Below are 27,238 nucleotides of genomic sequence, written 5' to 3'. Positions count from 1 at the left end.
CCCTGAGGGCCCACCCCGGACATCCATAGGCCCATCCCCCGGCCTCCTTCAGAGGCCAGCTTCTCAGTGGGGCCTCCCTTGGGCTTCCTGTAAAACAGCTTAGCTCCTTTCCTGCTTTATTTGTGCCCGAGCACTTATCACCATCCAATGTACCACATAACTTCACTCCTGTGTTGGCAGTTTCTCCCTCCAGAATGCATTGTGCTCCAAAGAAGGGACCCCTGCCTGTCTTGGTCTCCCTGTATCCTCAGCCTCTAGAACAACACCTGGCCTAGAGCAGGGGTTCAGTAACTGACTACGAAAAAACGGTGACCTTCTACTTTGAGAGACACTGTAAATCTTTAAGGACATGCTGGCTCAAAGTCCAGAAAGTGAGATTCAGGCTATACTATGCACTGCCATGGGTCTGGTGGCTCTAATCCAAGGTAAATGAAAATCATATAAAGGGCCCAATGCTTTTACTGGGGAAGGTCTAAGGACTTACTGATGGGTAGATGTTCGAAAAATACATGTTGAATGAATGAAAAGGAAAACATAAGCTTTTTCATCTCACACATCTGAAGCAGAGATTAACAGTTGCCAGTGATTGAAAAGGCCAGATTTTGTTCTATTATGCACGCTTTAGTCTTTTGCCAAGTGGAGGCACAGGAGGTACCAATTATTTTGATTATACAGATCTTATAATGGGGCAATGAAGTGAAGCAGAAAGGGCAAGGCTTGGGATTGCAGGACCTTAGGGAACCCTAGCCCCTGGCTTGGAGGCTATGGAATCTCTGGGTTACACAAGGTCTCTCAGTATCAGTGGGTGATATGGACCTAATAGATTGTTTTATTTTATTATTTATTTATTTATTTTGTCTTTTTGCCTTTTCTAGGGCTGTTCCTGCGGCATATGGAGGCTCCCAGGCTAGGGGTCTAATTGGAGCCATAGCCGCCGGCCTATGCCAGAGCCACAGCAACTTGGGATCTGAGCCAAGTCTGCGACCTACACCACAGCTCACGGCAACACTGGATCCTTAACCCACTGAGTGAGGCCAGGGATCAAACCTGCAACCTCATGGTTCTTAGTCGGATTCCTTAACCACTGAGCCACGATGGGAACTCTGATTGTTTTATTTTTGTCTTTTTTTAGGGCCGCACCCGCAGCACATGGAAATTCCCAGACTAGGGGTTGAATTGGAGCTGCAGCTGCTGCCTACACCACAGCCACAGCAACGTCGGATCTGAGCCGAATCTACAACCTACACCACAGTTCACGGCAACACCGGATCCTTAACCCTCTGAGGGGGGCCAGGGATCGAATTTGCATCCTCATGGATACTAGTCAGTTTGTTACCTCTGTGACACAATAGGAACTCCCTGATAGGATTTAAAGCTTCAGTCACTTTTTTTTTTTTTGTCTTTTTAGGGCTGCACCTGTGGCATATGGAGGTTCCCAGGCTAGGGTTCAAATCAGAGCTGAAGCTGCCAGCCACAGCCACAGCCACAGCAACACTGGATCCAAGTTGAGCCTGTGACCTACACCACAGCTCCTGACAATGTCAGATCCTTAACCCACTGAGCGAGGCCAGGGATCGAACCTGTGTCCTGATGGGTACTAGTTGGATTCATTATTGCTAAGCCACAACGGGAACTCCTTCAGTTACTCTTTTCAAAGTTCCTCCTCTCCCTCCAAGCCAGGAGATTTTTCCATTAGATTTCAGAATCCCACCCTAGACCCAGTGAATCAGACCCCCAGCTGGTGGGGTGCAGTCAGGAACCTGCCTTTATTTTTATTTTTTATTTTTAAAAATGTTAGGGTGGCACTCATGACATATGGAAGTTTCCAGGCCAGGGATTGAATCTGAGTCACAGCTGCGACAATGCCAGATCCTTTAACCCACTGAGCCAGGCTGGGGATCAAATCCATACCTCTGCAGCGACCTGAGCAGCTGCAGTGGGACTCTTAACCCACTGTGCCAAGGTGCATTTTATTTTATTTAAAATTTTTGTATTATAGTTGATTTACAATGTTCAGTCAATTTCTTCTGCACACCAAGGTGATCGATCACACACGCATTCTTTTTCCCACAGTATCTACTATTGGATTCTATCACAAGTGATTGGATATAGTTCCCTGTGCTATACAGAGGGACCTCATTGCTTATCCATTCTAAATGTAATGGTTGGCATCTACTAACCCCAAACTCCCAGTCCATCCCACTCCCTTCCCCTTCTCCCTTGGCAACCACAAGTCTGGAACTTGCATTTGAAACAAGCATTCCCGAGGCCTTTAGACCTGCTCCTGAAAGAATGCCTGCCCTATTGCCCTCCAAGCCGTCCCTGTACCGGCAGTATTAGCATCACTTGGGGGCGAGTTTGATACAGAGTCTTTTTTTTGCTTTTTAGGGCTGCACCCGCGGCATATGGAGGTTTCTAGGCTAGGGGTCGAATTGGAGCTCCCGTATTTATATTCTTACATATCTTGTGTCCGTAAATGTACATTTTTAAAGGTATCCTTGATATTGTGAAGTTGGGCTTCTGATTAAGACTTAAGAGAGCAACAACAACAACAAAGCTAAATAGAAAGTTACTCAAAGAGGAGTTCCCGTCGTGGCACAGCAGAAACAAATCCAACTAGGAACCATGAGGTTGTGGGTTTGATCGCTGGCCTTGCTCAGTGGGCTAAGGATCCGGCGTTGCCGTGAGCTGTGGTGTAGGTTGCAGATGTGGCTCGGATCCCACGTTGCTGTGGCTGTGGTGTAGGCCGGCAGCTGTAGCTCAGATTGGACCCCCAGCCTGGGAACTTCCATATGCCATGGGTGCGGCCTGAAAAAAAAAAAGAAGAAAGTTACTCAAAGAAAGAACACCCACAGCAAAAATGTCATCTTTGAGTAAAAAAATAATTTTAACGACCAATATGGAAAATTATTTCCTATGTACCCATTATAGACAGAGAACCACCCCTGTAAAGGAGAGTCAAATCAGAACATTATTGGCTTCATGGAACCAACTGAAGATGCTTTTGATGTCAGGGTTGATGTTATTTATGGACATTGAGTCCCTGAAATACAAGTGAAGAGCCCTGCTGCAAAATGAATTGCAAGCCCCCTCTTCCCATAGTCTGTTTTCTGCGGGAACCTGGAAATTTACCTATAGCATTTGCCGAAAGACACACTTTTCTCGCAGCTGGTCTAGAAAAGCCACTTGATGGTGGATTCTCTTCATTCCATGTTGATCCTCTGTCCTTACACCCTCTTCCCTCCCCTAAAGCCTGCAGGAGTCGGTTTTAGTCAAGCAGGCAAGTGGAAAGCCCCTTACCGCCCATGGTGGCCCTGAGATGCCACCGGGCGAAACAAGGCGTCCCTGGCCCGCCTGTGTGAGGGGCTAAGGGAGGGCTGGGATCTGGCAAGGGGTCGCCTATCCTGAGAGTTCACCTTACCTGCCAGGTATTCGATGACCGCAGCCATGTAGACGGGCGCACCCACGCTGATCCGGTATTTGAATGTCCCTTTCTTTAGGTACCGCATCAGCCTCCCCACTGGGAAGATGACCCCGGCCCTGGCTGAACGCGACAGCTTGGACATTTTCTTCTTCCCGCTCCGGCCCGACATCTTGCCTTAGTTTCCCTCTCAGCTTGCTGACACGGTGGTCTCACTCAGTGCTGGAAAGGAAAGATGGTAGGGTAAGCAGGGGCGGGGTGCCAACGGCTTGGGGTGGCCCCAGAGCACATGGGGTGGCCCTAAAGCACATGTGACACACCTGACTGCCCTGGGGAGGCAGCCAAGACCTGGCGGCCACCGCAGGGCATGCAGGCGGGAAGTTGGGCATCGGTGGGCCCACTCACAAACAGCTCCCCACCCCAGCCAGCAGCCCAACCTCAGGAGGTGAGGCCAAAGCAACTGTCAGGAGAGAGCAAGGTCATGGTTCTGTGCTGAGCCTCTGAGGATGTGCACTTCGGCATCCCCAGAATCCTGTGAGTATGTCACTGACATGGCAAAAGAGACTTTGGAGATGTGGTCACACTAAGAATCTTCCGACGGGGGAGATGATTCTGGATGATCAGGGTGGGTCTGATGTAACGGCAAGCCTCCTTACAAGGGGGAGCGAGGAGATGAGAGCAGTGACAGGCTGATCAGGAAATGGATTCTCCCCTCAGGGCCGCCCGAAGGAGCCAGTGCTGCTCTCACCTTCGTGTTAGCCCATTGAACGTGATTCTGGGAGTTCCCATTGGGGCTCAGTGGTAACAAACCCAGTGTCCATGTAGGATGGAGGTTCTATCCCTGGCCTTGCTCAGGGGGTTAAGGATCCGGTGTTGCTGTGGGCTGTGACGCAGGTCACAGACGGAGCTCTGATCCTGCGTTGCTGTGGCTGTGGTGTAGGCTGGCAGCTGCCGATTCGACCCCTAGCCTGGGAACTTCCATATGCCACAGGTGGAGTCCTAAAAGGACCAAAAAAAAAAAAAAAAAAAGAATAAAGAAAGTGATTTTGGACTTATGACCGCCAGAGCTGTAAGAGAATAAATTGCTATTGCTTTAAGCCACTAAATTTGGGGGATAATTTGTTACAGCAGCAACAAGAAAACTAATACGGTTCCTCTTTGTCCTGATTTGCTTCTGCCTCTTTTAATCAACAGTACAAAGTGAATAGGTCATGCCTAACATAACAGTTAGCTTTGACCCATGACTCAGAGCTGATGTGCACTTCTCAGATGGAAATATTTTCCTAAATTCTCCAATAATGTAGCATTCTTAAAATCAGAAATGTGCCAGAAGAGGCAGTTTTACCAAACATGCTAATACAGAGTAACCAAACACGCTAATACAGAGTAACCAAACACAGCAAATTAAAAGCCATAATGCAACCCGAGCTTTTGCTCCTTGGAATGGGGAATCCAGGTAGATTTGGGGGAGAAACTTCAGAATCAGCACAAAGAGGTGGCTTCAGTACAATGCCCCCAGAGACAGGTACATAACTCATTGTAATTTCAGGAAGCTATCTTTTGTGTGAAGATAAAATAATTATATACTTCTGAAAAAGTCTTTGCAAGGCTAAGATAATTCATAGAATTATAATAGAGCTTCGCCTGTTGGTGGAGGGAATAACGTAACTAAGAAAGGAATACAAGCCAGAATAAGTAAAAGCAAATTATAAACCAAGCAAGAACAAAGAAAAGGAAGCATAATTTTTCTATGAAAAATGTGAACGTATCAAAGCTCTCTGGACCAACATCATTCTCAGTGGCCATTTGGCAGGGGGAGATGGAAGATGAGGTCAAACATAAACTGAAGTCAGTTGTATCTGATTATTATTGAGGCAGCTATCTCAAATTTTGGCCAGGTCAGTCTACCTTCGGCCAAGATGGCAATGAAAAGGCCTAAGAAAGTGGGTAAAAATATGATAGAAGAAAGTGCTAAATAAATGCATGGCTAATACAAAAGATACAAACCTGGGATTTACGTAATCTGATTGGAAGGTTGAGCACAGAGTTCAATTTTCTAAAGTATCTGATTACTCCGTGCAACGGAGAATTTTATATACAACCTAGGAGTTAGCAACAAACCCCATTCTCAACACCCTCCGACCCCTGAAGTGAATGATGTGAATCTGCAGCATTCAACTACACACTTCACATACAGTCTTTCAGAACGTCCGCACGTACTTACCACACCATTGTATGTGTGGTATTGCTACCAAGAGATGGAGGTATTCATCAGAGTTAACTACAAGCAAAGACGAGGAGCAAATAACCTAAGAACATTATCTCTTTCCCCGTAAGCCATAAGGATAAAACAGTATCACCATGCTTATTTTTTCCTTTGCTTTTTTAGGGCCGCACCCATAGCATATGGCAGTTTCCAGGCTAGGGGTCCAACTGGAGCTACACCTGCCGGCCTACAAAGTCGGGATCTGAGCCACGTCTGTGACCTACACCACAGCTCACAGCAACATCGGATCCTTAACCCACTGAGTGAGGCCAGGGATCAAACCTGCAACCTCTTGGTTCCTAGTCGGATTCGTTTCCACTGCGTCACGACGGGAACTCCATCTTTTTTTTTTTTTTTTTTTTAATGGCTGCACCTGCAGCATATGGAAATTCCCAGGCCAGGGTTCGAACTTGCACCTCCATAGCCACCCAAGCTGCTGCAGGTGGCCTCTTAACCCACTGAGCCACAGCAGGAACTTCCGACATCACTGTTTTCAGACTTGCACATTTCCATGCTTCTGCTGCAAACTTTCATAAATCTATTTACAGCTGTCCTCTCTCTGACGAAGCAAGCAACTGCATATTAGGATAAGAACCATCAATTCATGTTGAAGAGACTTAAGTCAGGCATCAGTAAATGTACAGAGTAACTGCCGGTGGTCATCAGGGTTGTCCCTGGGGACAGGGTACGTGCAAAGCAATGTGAAACGGTCCTGTTCTCAGGGACAGCTCCTGACACATGCTGGCTAGCTGGCGCTGATGTTCAGGATGGAGGTGGCTCCCGGTCTGGTGGGAAGATCCCAGGACTGGGCAAGAAGCCCTGAGTGTAGACCCACTTCTACATGACTACCTATGTGAGCTCTCTGTGTCCTTTGCGTGGGCCACATCAGTAAAGCTGGGAGGTGATTGATTGACCCTGAAGGTCCCTCTGGTCTTAAACATTCCAATTTTGGAAAAGACACTTTCAAATCTTTTTTTTAGGGCCATACCTGAGACATATGGAAGTTCCCAGGCTAGGGGGCAAATCAGAGGTACAGCTGCTGGGCTACACCACGGCCACAGCAATGCAGGATTTTTAACCTGCCAGGGATCGAACCCGCATCCTCGTGGATACTAGTCAGCTTCTTAACCCGCGGAGCCACAACAGGAATTCTGGAAAAGTCACTTTCAAATGGTCCTGGAAAAGAAGCTTAGTCTTTCTAAGATCTGAAGAGTTCAGAGCCTGTGCAGGTGCAGAAAGACATGTTAGTACTGGTGCATAAAGCCCCCCACTAAGCTAATTATGTGCTTTTTTGTAGTTACTGGTAAGTAGGGGAAGGGGGATGAGTGGGTCCCGTTGCCAAGGAAACCACCTGAAAAGCCCATCACAGGATGGACATGCTCTGTGGATATGGTATGTGCTGAACGGTCATAATCTCTCCTACAGAGAGAAAAATGCATGGAGCACAAACACCGCAAGAACAGGCCCCCTCACCAGCACCCTCCCCACCCCTGACCCCCAGGTCCAATACATTTTCCTTGAATGAAAACAGACAGGAAATGACTAGGTGTGTAGAATAAAGCCACCCAGGGACTTGCCCAGTATCAGCCATATGGAGTCAAAAATGGCCCTGAAACTTGGCAATTAGGACTAGCAGTAGAAGAAAAATGGGACTTCAGGAGACTGGTGCCTAACACATTCATGAGGATAAAATAGCCAAGAAAAGAAAACCAGGACTGGATCAACAAGAGAAACATAAGAGCTGAATATTACAAAATGTAGGGATCACCCCAAACACGGCACTTTGTCACGAGACTTTCTTTCTTTGGCTTCCAGATGTTCCTCTAGGTTAGGGACTTAAGCAGAGCTGGGGAGGTGGCACCTTTTGAAGTCTCGGCGTGAGGCTGGTCGTTGCATGTGCTTTAAAAGGACTGGAGAGTTCTCTGTGTCTGGGGACCCATCTTTTCTTTCTTTCTTTTTTTTTTTGTCTTTTTGTTGTTGTTGTTGTTGTTGTTGCTATTTCTTGGGCCGCTCCCGCGGCATATGGAGGTTCCCAGGCTAGGGGTTGAATCGGAGCTGTAGCCACCGGCCTACGCCAGAGCCACAGCAACGCGGGATCCGAGCCGCGTCTGCAACCTACACCACAGCTCACGGCAACGCCGGATCGTTAACCCACTGAGCAAGGGCAGGGACCGAACCCGCAACCTCATGGTTCCTAGTCGGATTCATTAACCACTGCGCCACAATGGGAACTCCGGGACCCATCTTTTTGATGGGAACCACTGACCGAAACCACCCACCCTGGCCAGGCGCAATAACTGCTGGCATGAGTTGTCTCACAACTGGAGGTCCCGATAAGGAGCACGATACTGACTTGCTGCCATCAAACACTAACTAGCAGAATTCAGGAGGGGCCCAGAGGAGTCCATAATATGTTCTGCCCATCTCCCAGAAACCTTCTTGCTGGAATCCACTTTGGCTGAGAGATGTGTGTGCCACTAGAAAGGACCCTGAGTTAGCCCAAATGTGGGCACAAGCAACATGACTGGCCAGAGACAACTTGGAAAACTACTCTCACCTCCTTAAACCCTGAGACTGTGAGTCACATGGCAGAGCAGCGGCAGAGCAGGTCCCTGGGGTTGTCTTACCCTGCTGCTCTCCGCCCCCAGGGCCCCTTTGCAATAAAGCCTTTTGCTTGTTAGTAGATGTGTCTCCTCTGAGTAGGTCTCCTCAGCAAGTCCATTCTCACCCGGGAAGGAAGGGGTCCCCCTCTGGAAGCATTTTCATCAGCCAAATGCCTAACTCCTGGCCCCGAGGGCTGGGAGGCCCCTGCACATTGACCACCTCCAGAAACCCTTAGGGGAGGCCGAGGGGAGGCTCATGGGACCTGGCAGGTCACACCTGCCAGAACCCACAGATGGAAGGAAATGTTGAGCCTCCTTGGCCCCCTCGAGAGAAAAGACTTTACTTTCTAAAGCCCACCTGTCCCCTGTTCCCCACCCCCACCCCCCGTGCTAGACTCTGCCTGCAGGGGTGAGAGATGATAACCTTTAACTTCCTTCTTTTCCAGGCCAGCCCTTCCCCTGATTCTATGCGGTATTAGGAAGTCAGGAGTTAAAACACTTGAATGAGTTTTATCTACTTCCTGGGAAATTTTTTTTTTGGCCGCCTCTACAGCGTTTGGAAGTTCCTAGGCCAGGGATCAAACCTGAGCTACAACAGCGACCTGAGCTGCCAGATCTGTAACCCTTTTTGCCCCAAGGGAATTCCATACTTCCGTGACTTTGAATCTTTGTGTGGCAAGAGAAAAGAACCATTGCAATGTGGAATTTGTTTCCATCAGACTAATTCTTGAATGTTCACATTTATTTACCTTTTGCTCTAAAACAAGTTTTGTTCTCGTTAGGCAAAGCTCAAGGACTACAGTCCAGGATGTTTGTTTATAGGTTTGAAGACAGCATGTGGCTGGATGAAGCTTTTCCAGTGGTTCTACACACTCTGTGGGGGACTTAAGAGGAGCTGGGAAGCATGCCGGACACAGCCTAGACCTGCAACATAACCTGCTTTCAGTGTGTGAAAGACCCAAGCTATGACCAAGGTGTAAAGTCTCATAATTACTCACAAAGTGAATAGGCTAGTTTTAAGCATGTTAATTGGTGGTGGGTGGGGGCAGGAAAATAAAACCCAAAAGGCAGGGAAGAAGCAGGGAGAATGCAGAGAATTGAGTGTTACCTGCTTATTCCCTCTCACCTTCGGGAACACAGCAGATGGGAGAACTCCACTCACGGGTTTGGTGTCAGCTGGGGAAGAGGACATATCAGACTCTGGTATGTTAGGATTTATTTTTATGTTTGGGTTTTAAGTCCATAAGAACACCGATGAGTTAGATTTTACAGATATCACAAGGGTGATGTTAAATTAAATTGTAACACTGACTCGGACATGGGTAATAAATTCACACCAGCTTATTCAAATAACTACTGTATTTCACTGACATTATGATGCACTTAAAAAAATTTTACTATCTAAAAATCAGTATGCCTCTTGTAATCTATGACATCATTGAGTCAAAGAAAGACACTATTTATGGAGCATTTATTATTGAACAAGAAACTACATTAGATATTAGAGAACAGACGTGGCCTTTGTCCTCAAATATTTTCCAATAAAGTTGCATGACAGATCATAAAAAAGTTTCAAACAGATGCTAGAGCCATGGTTCCCAAACTGTGTGCCAAGGGACCTGGGACACAACAGTGAACATTTAAGCTTTCAAGTGAAATGCAGCGATAGTCAACCTCTATTGGCCCCTACAATGAACAGCTCATTGTGGTGCCACTGGTGGTTTGCAGTATATTTTACCATCTTCCTTTTGGTGATGCCATACCTTTGCAAAGCTGAGTTTTTGGCCATTGCGATCAAGAGCAAGTGCTGGGCGAAAATCAGTATGGAACAGAAAAGGAGAGTGGCAGTGTCCAATCTGATTCCCAGGTGTAAGAAGTCGTCTAGTGCCTCATGGGTAAGCCTCTTTGTAATTCACCGTGGTTATCTGAGAATGGGATGCAAATATTCTTTATTCTTCTAATTCATGTTCGTTTGTTTTTTTTAATTCTTTTTTTGGGCCACACCCTCGGCATATGGAAGTTCCCAGGCTAGGGGTCAAATTGGAGCTACAGCTGCTGGCCTCGTCACAGCCACAGCGACACAGGATCCAAGCTGCATCTGTGACCTACACCACAGCTCATGGCAACGCCAGATCTTTAACCCACTGAGCGAAGCCAGGGATCGAACCCTCAACCTCATGGTTCCTAGTCAGATTCATTTCTGCTGTGCCATGACAGGAACGCCTCATATGTTTTTTTTGTTTTTTTTTTTCAAACAGCTATTAAATTGTTAGGACAGAGATATTTATTTAAGTTGTTGAGACCTAACCACTTAATAAATGGAATGCAAAGCATTTTTCCTGGTCTAGGGGCTCTTTAGAAAAAAATAGCTGAGACCCTAAGTTCTCTGTGAACTTATACATGCTCAAACCTATAATTATGACTTGCTCAGGGTTACCCTAAAACAAGGAGAACAAGAAAGTTAAGGAAGTTATTTAAAATTTTGAATTTATCTTTAAATCTCATACTTGCCCATAGGAAGACAAAGAGGTAAAGAAATCCATTAAATGAAAAGCAACAAGCTCTCACTCCATCCTTTCTCCTCCAAGCTCACTTCCAGAGTCAGCTGTTCCATGAAACAATTTTCATTTTAGTTCTGGCAGTTGCCTCCCAAACTCTAATGTGTATACCTCTACTTCTCCATTTATTGTCACTTCCAGGCGGTCTCTTCTCAATGCACTGAAATCACTAACAGTACGTACAAAATGGAAAAACATGGCATTTAAATAGACCACAAAAGGGTCACGTGTGTACAGGGTGGGAGATGACACAAGGTGGCAGGGTGTGACCTTGTTTGACCTCAGCTGGGAAGGTGTACAGGGGATGGGTAGGTTATTTTCTGCTCTGCGCATGTCCTTGAATGACTGCAAGCATTGATCCTGGGTTACAAATTTTAGCGAGTAGGTGAGTTTGCCAATACAGGGTCGACTGTATTTTTCTTTTTGTTAATGAAAGAAAATATGCCTTTACCATATTCTAAAAATCACCCAGCTTGTCTGCCATGCTGTTTGCAGGGACCACTTTTTCCCCCAGAGACATTGTCCCTGCAGCCCTCCGACCTGTGTTCCCATGTCAAGTGGCTCTTTTACCCTGAGAACATCCTGGTGCTCTCTTCCCAGCTCACCCTTGTTGCCATGACTTCCTCTTTCTTGCCTTTTTCTCTTGTTTTCCTGTTATCTGCCTCAGGTAGCTCTTCAGACACAGTATGGGGAAGTAAACTTGGTTTTCTTGGATCTGTCCTTATTGAATGATATTTGGATTCTCATTTGGTGGAATATATAATTTCTAGCATCAAAATCATTTTGCTTCAGCATTTGGAAGCCACTGATGCATCATTTTTGGAAACCAGTGTTCCAGAGAAGTTTGGAAGCCCTCATCCCCTGAGTTGTCAAGTTTTCTCTGTATAGTCTAAAATTTCGGAGTTTCCATTGCGCTCAGTGGTACAAACCCAACTGGTATCCACGAGGACACAGGTTCAATCCCTGGCCCTGCTCAGTGGGTTAAGAGCTGGCATGCCACAAGCTGCGGTATAGGTTGAAGACACAGCTCTGATCTGGCGTTGCTGTGGCTGTGGTGTAGGCCAGTAGCTGTAGCTCTGATTCAACTCCTAGCCTGGAAATCTCCATATGCTGTGGGTGTGGCCCTAAAAAAAAATTCACAAGGATTTTTTTAGGAGTCTAGGTGTGGGCTCCTCTTCCTGTTCATCTGCCCAGCACTTGCTGATAAGCCTGTTGAAACTAAAGACTCTTCACAGTTTCAAAGTCCCTGGAATTTTTTTCCTGTTATTTATTTGATGATTTCCCCCCATCTCTTTAGTTCTCCCGCATCTCCCTTTACTTCTCTCTTACTGGGATGCCTGTAAACCAGGTTTTGTGTCTCCTGGATTGTTCCCCCAAATCTCTTATCCTTTTCTTTCCATTTCTTGGTCTTTTAAATTTCTAATTTTGATAATCATATTGTTAATTTCCAAGAGCTCTTTCTTGTTCCCTGACTGTTCCTTTTTCATAGGATCCTGTTCTTTTATGAAGGCACCATGACTTCCAGTCTCTCTGAAACTACCTGGGATGTGTTTACATCATCTTCTTTCTCTAAATTATCATATCCAGTCAGTGGTCCTATTTATTTATTTTCATCTTTGTCATGTTGGCTTTCCTTAAATGTCTGGTGATCTTTGGTTGTGCATTTGCATTCAAGAATGAAAGACAAGGAGTCCCTGTCGTGATGCAGCGGAAATGAATCCGACTAGGAACCATGAGATTGTGGGTTCGATCCCTGGCCTCAATCAGTGGGTTAAGGATCCAGCATTGCTGTGAGTTGTGGTGTAGGTTGCAGATGGCATTGCTGTGGCTGTGGTGCAGGCCAGCAGCTGTAGCTCCGATTAGAACCCTAGCCTGGGAACCTCCATATGCCACAGGAAGCGACCCTAGAAAGAAAAAGAAAAAAAGAAAAAAAAAAAGAATGTAAGACACAGTTGCCTATTGCAGGCAGATAGAAAAGCTTCCTCAGTTATTGTCTGGTGGGCATGGTTTCTTTTTGGGAACCTTTAGGTACATGCACAGGGGGTGCCAAGTAGCAGGCAGCACCGTGGGGTACCTGGTTAGGAACTCAGAGTCCCCAAATGCCAGAATAAGGGGAGTTTCACTCGGTAGAACTCTACCCATACTCCACCTTCTAGACCTACCCTGTAGTTGATCAATTTCGTTAGTAACGAAACCTTAGATCATCAGTTGGGAGGATAAATGCTAGATTTCCACTATTAGGAAGCTCTACTAGGAGTAAGGGAGGGAGAGAGGGCAGTTCACCTAGGTATTCTGGGAACCAACTTGCAAGGGCTCCCCATTTCTCATCCTGCCCACTTTAGGGCAGCTCCCTCTTAGCTGTAACTCTTCCTGTGGTGCTGTCCACATGTTCCTGTGTACTTTCGGTCACCCAGAAATGTGCAGAAATCTCCCATCTGCAGATGACCATCACCAGCCCCTGCCCCTTTGTTGTCAAGTATTTATTTTCTTTGTACATCTTCACCATTATTTCTGTGGGCTCTAGAGAAAGAAAGCCCGTGTGCTCAGAGTCCAGCATTTAGAACTGGAAACTGAAAGTGTCATTTTAATTTAACATCCTCACACACATCGTTTGGGAATAAGCCTAGAAATGAGTACATCAGTACAGAGAAAAAGCTCAAGTGCTTTGTAATTAAGAATGTCATATTGAAAAATTTAGCTTACTGTCACCACCAGGTGAGTCACTGGAAACTAACTGGTCTTGAGGTAATTGAAGAATATAAAATTTTGTATCAAGAGATTGTATAAGACTCACTAATATAATAGACTCCGATTCAGAGTGTCTGTATTTGCATGATTACAGCATATGGGATTTCTATAAACAATATTTAAAACTATACTATAATCCCAGATGGGAGAGGAAAGAAAGGAAACATCCCAAGCGTTTGCCTTTATTGAATGAATTGCTCTTGGTGAGAAATAGCAAACTTAATACACCAGTGCCTTCATAAAAAGACAAAATCATCTGATTTCTCTCTTTCTTTCTGGCTGCAGCCATAGCATGCAGAAGTTCCTAGGTCCAGGGATGGAACCCATGCCACAGCAGTGTCCTCAGCCATGACAGTGAATGCTAGATCCTTATCTGCTAGGTGACCAGGGAACTCCTTAATCTGGCTTTCTTTAATATTTTCCTTTAAATAAGTTCTTGGAGTTTCCTTGTGGCTCAGCGAGTTAAGGATCCTGCATTGTCACTGCTGTGGCTTGGGTTTGATCCTTGGCCTGGGAATGTCTGTCTGCTGTGGGTGCAGCCAAAATAAATAAATACATGTTAAAGAGTTCTTTCTCCGGCATAAAGAGCTGAAAAAGAGTAAACTTTTTTTTTTTTGGTCTTTTTGCCATTTCTAGGGCTGCTCCCGCGGCATTTGGAGGTTCCCAGGCTAGGGGTCTAATCGGAGCTGTAGACACCAGCCTACACCACAGCTCACAGCAACACAGGATCTGAGCTGTGTCTGTGACCTACACCACAGCCCATAGCAACACCGGATCCTTAACCCACTGAGCAAGGCCAGGGACTGAATGCGCAGCCTCATAGTTCCTAGTCGGATTTGTTAACCACTGAGCCACGAGGGGAACTCCAAGAGTAAACTATTTTTTATGCCTCAAACAACTTTTAAAGTTTTTATTGTGTGCAAACTGATGAGGAACGGGACACATTAGCCAATTGGCAAGATGGTCCATTAGCAGCTACCGGCAATCCCCATTCAAATGGCCATTTTTCTGCTGTCAAGCTTTTGCAAAGCATCTTTTAAAAAGAGAGAGCAGCCAGCATTTGAGATTGGGAGCAATAATTATCGGTCAGCCTGTCACAGGTGAAGTTTGGCGGGGCTTCTGAACCACCTTGACAAAGGATCTATAATTCCAAGACAGCTTATTTTAAATACTCTTTTGAGATCATTCCCTTCAGAAGTATACAATTCAAAATGCTTCCATATATATATTACTTTAAATTCGGAACTAAGAGGTCTTATAGCTTTTTAATGATGGAAATGAATTAAAAAAAACCTTTAAATGATTTTTGTAATGTTCATAAACATTAAATTCAGAGTGTCACCCCCTAATGGATTCGTGTAGTTTTAAAATTGCTGAAATTTATTCAACTTTTTCATTTTTAGTTTCCATGATATTTCCCTAATCTGTAGAACTGTGCTTCAGAATATTTCATATTGTAAATATTTATGAAAAAACAAAGGAAATACTGCAGTGAAGCATCTTTGTCAGTTCAAAACTATCCTTTGGGAAAATAAAATGACATGAAATAACACAAGGTAGGACATAAGGGAATTCAATGTAAATATATTATTAACTGTAGGTAAAATATATTTTAAAGGGTATGAAAAAAGTCTCTTAGCCTCATACCTGACAGAATTCGAATATATTTTGGTGTGTTACCCTAAGTACTGTATTAAAATAATAACAGTTTATTAGTATTATTTTGTGGCTGTAAAAACCATTTTCAGTAGTACTAGCTAAATCACTTGCTCTATTACACTTCCATTTATGAACTCCAAGGGCAAATCATTACTGCACAAGTAATACTTTCCAAACCATTTTCTTCCAAGGCCACCTTTAAGTGAATGAGAAGAGTCAATAATTTTATTGTCATATATGTTAAAGCACATTAACAATTTATAACATAAAGAGCAATATCAAATGCAATTTCATCAAAATGACACTCGGATCAAATTAACCAAATTAACCAACCACGAACGTTCGAACCAAGCATTAACCCAATTCATTTAAATTATACTATTGGATTACAAATCATTCCCTTTTAAAAAAAGGCATTTCAAGTCATGTCCTGGAATAACCTGGCGGGAAACTTAACTGCCAGCACATTCTTTATAATTCAGAGGCCAAAGCAGAGTGTATGTGGCTGCCTGGAGCATTCCAGAAGGCATGGGGAGTAGAGGAGGGGATGGAGCAGACGTGGGGTGGATTTAAGATTGCTGATACCAAGGCACACGTGACTTTTTTTTTTTCTTTTGTTGTTGTTGTTGTTGCTATTTCTTGGGCCGCTCCCTCGGCATATGGAGGTCCCAGGCTAGGGGTTGAATCGGAGCTGTAGCGACTGGCCTACGCCAGAGCCACGGCAACGCGGGATCCGAGCCGCGTCTGCAACCTACACCACAGCTAACGGCAACGCCGGATCGTTAACCCACCGAGCAAGGGCAGGGACCGAACCCGCAACCTCATGGTTCCTAGGCGGATTCGTTAACCACTGCGCCACGACGGGAACTCCCCACACGTGACTTTTAACACGTTTTGTTGTCTTTGTTGAACCAGACCCAAGGTCTTTTTTGCTTATTATTAACCTTAGGTTATTTTCTAATATAAACACATTTGGCCACCTATGGTACTAGGTGTATGAGAAATGAATATAAATGAATGCATAAAAATATTTTGAGTTCTGAGTTAGTAATATGCCCATGAAGAAAATGAACAGTTTTGCCTCCCTGAATCTACTTACACACAGAAAATAAAACAAAAACAAAAGCCTTCACCGGGTCCAGCTTGGTTTCCTCTTTGGGCTCTTTGAGAATTAGCAAATTGGAACAGCGGGCAAGCTACTGTGTTTTCCTAAAATCGAAGCGTTTCAAATTAATAGTGAGGTGTATTGTTACATAGTGACCTGCCTTACTGCCCTGAGCAAGGGTCTGGCTTTGTCTGAACCATGATGAGCAGCTCAGGTGGGAGTGAGGGGATGCAGGAGCTCCCTTTGGTGGGGGCGGGGGGTGAGCGGAACAGCACCAGTCACTGGATGGGCTGTAGCCCCTCAAAGCTGGAACGGACTGTGCGCCTCCCAGCAGAGGCAACTCATTCCTCCTCCCCTTCCCCTGCCTGTCCCCCCACCCTATTTTCCTTACTGTTAGTCCTCAGGCAGTGGCTGCACTGTGGGGACAAGTGACTGGGCAGCTGTTGCTTCAGTTGCAGTGTTTTACGCCAGTGACGGGCGCCGTGCTGCTCCCTGGTCAGAGCTGTGTGGGTCCCCCATGGCCCTGAGACCTGGCATGTCGTATCACTTGCAGCAGGTAAGGATGACCACTAGCCATAAGGTGCCATTCCACCTGTGGGCAGAACAAGTTAGACCTCTATAGGGTGCATCATGGTGGATAAGGGGTGTGTGGGAGTGGAGTGGGTGGGCCTCCAGTTCTGCACTGACTAGCTGTGACCCTTGGGCAAATCAGTTGATTTTTCAGAACCTCCCTTTTGCTCAAAAAAACCTTCCAGAAGCTATAATATATAATATACAATATAATATATACATATATATTATATACATATACTATATATATTATAAACACATATACATATATATTATATACACATAATATATACATATTATATATAACACACAGAAGGAAGGGGAGCTATGAGGTTGGAGCAAGGAAGGCCTAAGAAACTTGAAGGTTTGATCCCTACCCTTTCCTCCCTTGGGCTGGTGAGGAACTCAGGGCCCTGTGGAGCCCCACCAGTGAACCATGGCACCGGTCGGCCTCTGAGGTCCTTTCCGACCTAAAACTTGCTGCTCCTCTAGGAAGATGCTCAGAATGTCTGAACATTTCAGTGGGGTTGCGTGCCCATCTATTACATTCATAGCAATGGAACCATCAGGTAGAACTAAATCACACCCATGTGATCTCTCCTTGGATGTCACCATTTCATCACCCACAAGCACAGAAAAGAAAAAGTGGGCCTGAAAAACTATTTTACTCTGTTTTTGGACTGCCTCTCATTCCACCTCAAGACAGTCATCCACAGTGTTTACAAAGAACTGCAGAGGTGAAAGTCCAGGTTAGAATTAAGGGGGTAGTGCTTGAGTGGATGATCATCTCACTGAAATTCTGGAAGTCTGGTCAATTTGGAAGTTAGCGCTCTAGAGGGGAAGCCAGTGAATTATCATCTGATCTAAATGATATTGTATGAGCCGTTGGAATTTTCCTTTTCGTAGTCTACCACCACTATTTACTATAATGGTTTTACTGAGCAGTGAAGGCAGCACCTCGTTAGAGCTGCCGTATATGTATCATTACTGGTGCCACGCTGGTGAACACAGACCCTTGGTTTTCCCAGACAGGTTTGATTTCATTTTGTTATATTTTTGTCCTGTTGTCACGGAAATGACCCACATTTAGGCGCAGAAACCATATCATCAGGACTGCTTCTCATCCCCAGAAATGACCTCCAAATCTTTGGTCAGACCAGGTGCTGCAATGGTGGCTTAAAAAAAATACACTCACTACTGTAGCTAATACTTCTGGCCACATGGAATCAGCTGAAGTAAAGGTTGTGCACAAGGCCGTACAAGGCTGGTGATCTTACACGTATTTCCACACACGTTCTGTCAAAGCGTGGGAATTTTGACTTGAATTACTTACTCCATTCCAAGCCCAAATTGGCAGTGCCAGTCAAATAAATCGGGGAAAGTATGATGGATGGTGAGATGGATAAATGAACAGCAAGGGCTTCAGAGAAACCACCAAATTTGTCTTAGTTAATACTTCGTGACAAGACAGTTTAAAGCACGGTGTGATGTGGCTCAATCTGATGCTTTTTATCTTTTATTGACATCGTCAGGTAAAATAGTGATGTGAATAGTAGTTTTAAAATCAAATTTGCATAGCCTAATGTGAAAATGAACATAAGCTGAGAATCTGAGGGACGCTGGCTCTCTTGTTCTCACCACAGGCAGGTAAGGGCTATGGGGCTGTGGAGGGAGGCTCCCTGGGTGGGAGTTTATCACCCACCAGTTGGGTGGTGATTTTGGCTATGTTCTTAAACCTCTCTTTTCTTTTCTGTGAAATGGGTATAACAACAGTAGCTATCTATAAGGCTATTGTAAGAATGCAAACGCATTGATACATATGAAGTGCTTGGAATGGTACCTGGCAGGCAGTAAGGCATTTAAGAAACATTAGCTATTATGACTTCTTGTCAGGAAAGAAAGTCTTAGAGACTATTTTCACAGAATGCAGGCTAACATTTTAATTCAAAGGCAACTATTATAATACCCAGTGCTTGAGGTATGAATAACACGAAGCTTAAAACTCAGTGACGGTGTTTCTCTCCCGGATCTTGGGAGGCTATATAAAGGGGTGGAAAAGAAATATTAGCTCTGGGGAAACGCTGAGAGCCAACACACTCTACCTAGAGTCTCCAGGACAGCAAATACTTGTGTTTTTCACAAAGCAGGGCACTTTGGGCTGCTCATTTTGTTTTATTTATTTATTCATTTTTTTGGTCTTTTTAGGGCCACACCCATGGCATATGGAGGTTCCCAGGAGAGAGGTCGAATCGGAGCTACAGCTGCTGGCCTACACCACAGCCACAGCAACGCCAGATCTGAGCTTCATCTTCAACCTATACCATAGCTCATGGCAACACCGGATCCTTAACCCACTGAGCGAGGCCAGGGATCGAACCTGCAACCTCATGGTTCCCAGTCTGATTTGTTTCTGCTGCGCCACAACTGGAAATCCTTGGGCCTCTCTTATTTTAATCCCATATCCCCGACCTTCCATTTGCCTGGGAATTCACAATCATTGCAATGTTAGACCCATAGGATTTAACAAAATCATAATCTAAGGCTGAAAGGGACCTGAGCGAGCAATCATTTAGACCCGGCCCCCCAATTTTAGCTACAGTAAAAGGGGGGGCAGTGACTGAACGACATGTCCATGGCCACACAAGTTATGTGAGACTAGACCTAGACCTGGGCCCCTCACCCCCACTTCTGGAATACCACTCTGGGGCTGTTTCCCCTTACACTCTGTCACATGTTTCAGGCCCACTGGCACTTAGGGTAGTATCACATACACATCTGACATTCAATAAATATTCCTCAAAAGAGTGAATGAATAAGTGAAATCAACTTTAAATATTTCAAAAGCATTTTGGGGTTCCTTTTGTAATTTTTTGAGGGGGGAATGAATTATCTTCTCAAACACTTTTCCCTCCATCCTAATTTCCAATATACATCCCATTGTGCAGCCAGGGGGAAAACAATTCCTGATGCTCAAGTTTCCACTATGTTCCTTTTTATTTTATTTTATTTGTTTTTTAGGGCAGCACCTCCAGCACATGGAGGTTCCCAGGCTAGGGGTCAAATTGGACCCCTACATCTGCCGGCCTACGCCACAGCCACATCAGATCCAAGTCGCATCTGTGAACTATACCCAGCTCCTGGCAACGCCAGATCCTTAACCCACTGAGCGAGGCCAGGGGATCGAACCTGCAACCTCATGGTTCCTAGTGGGATTCGTTTTCACTGCGCCACAATGGAAACTCCTTCCACTATGTTCCTTTTCAAAACACCACCTTCCAGTATCACGGTTAGAACTCATGTCCTCTCCTGGCACATCTCCCCACTCTACATCTAGCTTCAGATATTCAGAGAATCATAGCAGTGAAAGCAACTGCGACCTGTTCATCTGGTTCACTCCCCAGCCTGTGTGTGGGCCGGGCAGGCCAGGCCTCAGCCAGCGAGGAAAGAGGAGGCTCTGGTTAGAGCTCTGTGTCTGCATCCGGCTTCCTCCTTCCTGCCTGGTCCCCTCTCCCCTCCAAAGCCTGTTACATTCTCCGTGAAGCCTTGCCCAAGCCCTCCCTTCTAGCTTAGAATTCTCGTCTCCCTTTAAAAAATTGTTGTAGCATTTTAATTATGGCTTTTATTACACATTATCAATCACTTTTAAATGAATTGTGTTTCGTTATCCAAGCAACATATAAATTAATTCAAGTTGTAAAATTTCGAGTATTATAACAATGATTATGGATGGGTATGATTAATGCGACTAAACTCCTCGACAAAGCCCCTAATTCTTGTCTCTTTTAGTGGGTGTCTTGTTCTATGCCTTTCCCATTCCATTTACGTATGCATTTTTACTTATAGACATTCATAGTTTTGTTTTTCCATAAGGGTTCCATGCAGTATATTTTGTTCTGTAATTTTCTTTTTTTCATTAATAATATACCTTGATGACCTTTCTTAGTATATATGGACTTACTTCATTCTTTTTAACTGCGGCCTAATTTTCCAAAAGATGTATCAGAGTTTATTTAGCCATTCCCGATTGATGGCCATTAGATTGTTTTCAATTTCAGAACTACCAAAACTCTGCCATGGAAGGAAATAACATAATCTGTGCACACGTGTGCCTGCTTCTCTAGGATCCATACCAAGAAATGGAATTGCTGGGTCACAGAATGTGCACATTATTAATCTGAAAGGTGCCCAACCTGCCCTCCCAACTGGCTATATCAATTTGCACACCTGTCAGCAGCACATCAAAGAACCCGTTTTCCTACTAGCTTGCCAATCTTAATCACATTTCTCCTTTTTCCTGCAAAAATATTTTATTTTCTACGTTTAGCGGTGTAAGCTCTCTGAGAGCAGGGTCCGTTCTCTCCTATTTGCATTTCTTCCCCCATCCAGAGGTGTTTTAATCCTTGGTGTTCCATAAATGCTTGTTCAATTGACCTCTAGCCATAAGCTCTTCATTCATCTCTGTGCATTACATGCTTTTCCAAAGCATTTACCAAGATAGCGTCTAACTTGGAGAATGAAAAACAGTCTTAAGAAAGTTGGTTGATTTTTTTTTGCACATTCCTCCCCCTGAAAAAGTTACAGATACATTTCATTTAAAGCTGCCTAAGATAGGATTCTCTCCTGCCTTGCTGGCAGGAGGCAGCGAAAACAGACCTAGTTGTCTCAGACAATAGCTAGCAGGGTGTCCCACCCACTGGGAAACAGCAGACCAAAGGCACCTCAGAATCCCTGAGAACTAGACTCAAGATGGAATAGTGAGGGAATAGGGTCACAGTCTTTGGAACATTCTGGATCCAAGGAGGTAAATTCTTTTATAGAGTTTTGAAACAGAGACCATTAATAATGTCTAAAGCATGGCAATAAATGGATCCAGGTGAGGAGGAACTGTGACAAGGGTAGGAAAAACTGGAATGAAGAACTGGGCATATTTTTAAAGGAAACTGGGATACAGGAAGTAGGGATTTTGAAGGTGTGAATTATGTGATTCAAGATAAACTTTTTCTTCAGGCGGTGCCTATATTGATTTATATGGTAATCTTGGGCTAAAGCAATTCTAAAAATGCATGAGTGTACTTCTCAATCTTGGCGCTCTGAACACTTATTTGAAAAATAAGAGTTTTCCAAAAGGGTATGAGATAACTTTCAGTTAAATATGAACGAATTGAGAATTATGTGTAGCTTGGTTTGTGTTTCACAAAGGAACTGCTCCTAAATAAGAAACAACATAAACGAAGACACATGTTCGCTCTTAATAATGTTTCTTTTTCTCTCACCTACCGAACCGTTTCAAGAGCAACTGCACAGCCCAGTGAGAGTACAATTGCTTTTCGACACAAACACCAATGAGAAAAGTGAGGAAACCATTTGCCGAGCTGGACCGATCGCCTCTGGGGGAATGGGCCCCTGAGGTCTCGGGGAGCTCAGACCTGGGTGCGGTTTTGAATTCCCCTGAGCTGGACAGAGGCTGGACCGATACCTCAGTTCATCAGCGCTGTTGGAAAACCCAAACTGCCTTTACCATCAGGGCCTCTGGGCTCTGGTCCCCGCTGCACCCCCTCAAATGCACATGAACCCGTGCTTTGCTTTCGCGGCCCTTCTCTTCTCTCCCCTTTCATCCCTTCGCCCATCCTGGGGCCGTTGCCAACAAACCCAGCGGTATGGGGGCCTAAATCAAACCTGCAGTGGCCCATTTCAGGCCAGGGACAATCAGTGGCTGGACACTCCTGGAGGAGGAGGCGCATTTGGCCCTTTGGGGGCTCAATGCCCTCTGGGCCATTGTTGTGTGGAACAAAGAGGGCAGGAGCGGAGGGCGCCCCCAGGAGGAAAGGCGGGAAAAGACACCCGCGGGCGCGATTCAGGAGGCGCGAACCTGGAATTAGGGTGCTTCTGGAGAGTGGGCCCGGCGCCCCGGGAGGTAGGGCCGGTCCCCGCCTGCCGCGCCCTGCACGCAATTCGCTCCGCGGCTGGCGCCCGGCGCAAACCTTTCCTGCGTCGCAGCCACTTTACTTTTATCCTTATTCCGCCGATTATTATTATTATTTTTTTCCCGCGCAAAGCGGGAACCCGGGACTGCCCAAGCGAGCGGCGGAGGGGCCGCCATTTCCCGGGGAAAGCGCAGCGCGCGTCGGCACCGGGCGCCCCGGAAAGGGAACCGGAGGGGAGTGCCCGGCCCCGAGCCCTCCTCCGCGCCGGCCGGGGGCTCACGGCCGCCCGCGACGCCCCGGTCACAGCGGAGCAGCCTTCGGCCCTCGCCCCCGCCGCCCGCGTCCCCGGCCTGACCTTCTCAGGCGCGGCCCGCCCCCGGACCCCGGTCCCTTCCCTCCGCCCGGCGCCTCCGCGCCCCTTCCATTGTCAGCCCGGAGCAGCCGGCGCCCGACCTGGGCACCCTCGGAGCCCCCCCGGGCGGCCCTGCCTGGGGTCCCTTGGCCCCTGCACAGACCGCTGCCCCCGATCAGTCCCCCTCGGCGGCCAGGCGCCTCCCTCCTCCCCCTTCTGCGCCCCGAACTCCGCATCCCCAGGAGCTCTCCGATCCCTCGGGTCCAGCCTCGCCCGGGGCCCCGCGGCTGGACCCCGCATCCTTCTTCTTCCTCCCTCCTCGCCCAAGATGCCCCCGGCTCCTCGTCGGCCGCAGGAATTTTACCGCTTCTTTAGCAACCCCTCCTTTTTTTTTCCCGAGGAGGCAAGTTGGGCAGCTTGATTTATTAATTTTTCTTTCTTTTTTTTTTTTTTTTTTTTGCGGGGAGGGTCAGCTCTCGGGGGAGCGCCTGCAGCGGCTGGGCGGCGGGGAGAGGCAGGGGGGTTCTCTCTGGCCCCTGCACTGCCCCGGCGGCGCGTTTTGTTTCCAGACCCCGAAGCCCCCTGAACAATAATGCCACCGCCATGGCGGGCTCACCTGGTGCTGCGCCGCCTGTTCCGGGCGCCCGGTGCCCTCTGCGCGCCGCTCCCCGGGGCGCAGGTTCGGCCCGCGCGGCGCCGGTGCCGGGCAGGACTCTTTGCCTTTCTTTGGGTTCTATCTGTGCGTGTCAATGGCGGCAAGCGGCAGTTCTCCGGGCCGCGGATAGTAGCGGGGGGAGGAGGAGGAGGGAGAAGGGATTGCTCCTTCTCCACATAACCACCTCTAGGAGGAGTCGCTCAGCCTCATCCCCCGCCAGCCCAGGCTCCGCGACGGGTCCGGGGCTTTCGGTGGGGCTTGATGAGCTATTGTCCTTCAGGAGCATTAATGATGAAACCGCGCGGCCTCCGCGTCGCTGGCGGACCTGGGTGCGCCGAGGGCCACTTGCTAAGATAAGGCTTTCCCCAGAGCTGGGGACAGAGGCGCTATGGTCACGATCCAGAGTCTCCTGGTAGCAGGGTCCACCTTGGGTGGAAGAAGGCGGCGTGGGCGTTCATCGGACTGTTCTGGGGAGAGCCTTAGAAGGTGAAAGGGAAAAAATGCCACCTTCGATGGTCTCGTGTCCTTAAATTATAATAAATACATCAACGATTGTGTCCACCACTGGGACGAGAGCATAGGGTGGCCACAGCCACGAGAACTGAGAATTTATATCCATGCCCGCCTGTTGGCTTTTTGTAAATTAAGGCAATCCAGCGTCGCGTATTATTTGGAGTTGCAGATGTATATTTTTGTGGGTAAGACGGAACATGGACATAATTTTTAATTCGATACCTCTACCATGTGTTAATTTGTAATCTCAGCGGGTATTAAGACTAGCATGAGGCTATTGTCTTAAGAACCAATTTCTATTAGTTTACAGAAAATACATTTTTATGAGGGTGTGGTGGACAGTATCAGGTGTGAAAATGGGCTTAGTAGTTGTTCTGTTCTCCTGGAAGCCAGTGTTGTCCTTTGTAACTTGAGAGGTTGGCTCCATGGCTATGGGGTGAGTCAAAGGAATGTGTTTATTTCGGTGGGAAATGCTAACTTGCTATGGGCCATCCATGCTTCCTCTGATCTCCTTTTCCCAGATGAGTCAAAGGACCGACAAAAGAGAGGCAAATTTTTGGTGTCCTCACAAAAAAGAAACCCACAGGAAAACACAGTTCTCCACCATGGGCCAAATGGATGCATTTCAAAGCCTCTTCCATTTGGCAATATTGTGTGTATTTGCCCCTATAAACTTATAAATGTTTAGGCAATGGGGAATCTTGGGAAAGCCTCCAATTGTCTGAATGGGAAGAACTCGTGTCCATTGCCTTCTGGATTTAAAGTAGTTAATTGGGGCTGTTGATAGAATTAGTAGATAGTGCCTTAGACCTAGTGCGTTTCAAGCAAGTGTTTCTGAGCAATCAGTTGACTTCCCAAAAGATTATGGATGAATCATAAAGGCATAAATCAGGCTCTCTGTTTAAATTTCTTATAGCTTCTCAAACTCTAATGGATCCAACGGTCTCAGTTCGTTTGGGACCGCCTTTACTCTACTTGCTATTCTTTTTCCCCTCTCTGTGTGTGACCTTACTGTTCTTTGTCTTTGAAGGTGCTTTCCAGGTCAGAAATCTAGTCAGGATAAAGTCCTCTTTTTTCAAGACATATATTTAAAGGGTTTTAAATGATCTCCTGGGGCATCTCATAGTGGTTTCGATTTCCCCTTCCTAGAGGAAGCGCCTCTCTTCCTTCCTTGCATAGATTTCTGGTGCCCATACTTGATCAGAAATAACCTCCAGGCTAACATTCAAGAGGGCTCAGGGGCCTTCTGGGAGTGCTTGAAAAATCCTCCTACCCTGTGACCCAATCAGCCAGGCTGACGGAGATAGAGTTGAATAATTCATCAATATATATTAGATTTACAGTCTCCCTGTAACTTCCTAATAAAAATGGTATGTGTGGTCATTTTTATGTAACTCCTTTGATCCTAGCATCTTGTTATAAGCTCTCTTGAGAAAGGCCGGGCCTAAGAAATTTACCAGTCAGGATTTTCCCCTTTCATACTGGTTGGTTCCTTCAAATCGATAACGGAGTTGCCATTCAGAGAATCAGGGTAATGTCAGCTTCATAATACTCTGGTTCTTAGAAGAATTCGCTTGGTCAAACGCTTTCTGTGATAGGAAGAAATCTGTTGTTCAGGATGTGTAGAGGACAAACATGCAACCTCATATGCAGATCCAGTTAACTTATCTAATATTGAACATTTAGAACATTGAACAGAAATTTAACACTGAGATGATGTTGTATAGTTAAAACGCATGATCGTAAGTTCAGTAATCTTGAGTTCTGCAGTGGCCTCCAGCTCAGGGAGCCTCTGACAAGGTGAACAATACGTAGTGACAAGAACTTAACACTCGCTGAATGCTTATTGTGGGCACTGTGCTTTACCAGTACTAACTCATTTACTTCTGACCACAACTCTATGGGGTGAGCGTTGTTTTTTTTCCTTTTTGCAGATGGAAAAACTGAAGCTGCAAGTGGGTGAGAAACCTGCCCACAGTTACAGAGTCAGGAAGGGGAAGGCTCATACCTTATTCACTGCCTTACTCTGGTGGTAGGGCTGTGCACTGGCTTTAAGCACGGGAATTTTGTGATTGGACACATGATTGCAAGCCTCTTGGACCATTCCCAACACATATCCTCAAGAAGTCGGTGAGAAGGCTGATTACAGTAGCTTTGGTTGATTACCGTTGCAATGAACATATTTTCTTAACCCTTGACCTGTATGTCTGCATAATACTGTGAATAAATGTATTGATTGTGAGTTGACTCCATTAGCGACAAGGATGTCTCATAAACAGTTTATTGAGATGCAGGATGAACTGCTTCTTCACTTAGAAATAGGCATGTAGCATGATTTAGATATTAAAAAAAAAAAGGATTAGCCGTGCAATCAGATTCATATTCAGTTGTGTTTACTAATAATTCATCCACAAAATCATCCATTTTAAAAATAACTTTATTGATTTTGCCCCCCACCAGCTTTTGATTTCTCATGTTCCAAATATGTGATGTTGTGTGAATTGAGTAGGTTTTTATTTTCCATGATTAGTTCTAATCTGGTTTATGACACCTACTATAATTTGTAATCATTTTACCCTTCTAAGGTCTTGGTATGCAATTACGCCACTCATTTCCTGACCTTCACCTCTTCCAGAAGACTATGTCATGTAGGTATATATATTTATATCTGACGTATATGAGGATATGAGTATAAGATTTATATATCCAGATTAATTTCATTTGAGAATTCTGATCTCCTTTGAAGTAACCTGAGATTCCCTGGGAGTGTCATAAGAACAGATGGAAGTCATTGGTTTAAGCTCTTCTTTAAGTGTAAGTTAGGCAGTTCTAGATGGTGTATTAATTCTATCAAGGCACCAACT

General features: G+C 45.8%; 1 protein-coding gene across 2 annotated transcripts in view; it reads right to left on the bottom strand.

The window, feature by feature from the left end:
- The window catches only part of LOC125116611 (core histone macro-H2A.2), a 51,380-nt gene extending 27,290 nt beyond the window's left edge, over positions 1-24,090 (bottom strand). The window contains exons 1-2 of one of the 2 annotated variants that reach the window (XM_047761993.1): positions 23,823-24,090; positions 3,422-3,643 (exon numbers count right to left, since the gene is read on the bottom strand). In XM_047761993.1, the coding sequence (XP_047617949.1) occupies positions 3,422-3,593 (172 nt within the window). In that variant the 5' untranslated portion in view covers positions 3,594-3,643; positions 23,823-24,090. Of the gene's footprint in view, positions 1-3,421; positions 3,644-10,053; positions 10,157-23,822 lie in introns of those variants that run through there. The other variant, XM_047761994.1, reaches the window with a different exon arrangement.
- Positions 24,091-27,238: the final 3,148 nt, after the last annotated feature.

The sequence above is a fragment of the Phacochoerus africanus genome, chromosome 15, assembly GCF_016906955.1.
Source record: "Phacochoerus africanus isolate WHEZ1 chromosome 15, ROS_Pafr_v1, whole genome shotgun sequence".
In the NCBI taxonomy this organism is placed as follows: Eukaryota; Metazoa; Chordata; class Mammalia; order Artiodactyla; family Suidae; genus Phacochoerus; species Phacochoerus africanus.
Note: the sequence above shows the minus strand (reverse complement) of the source record. Positions and strands in the feature narration are given on the sequence as shown.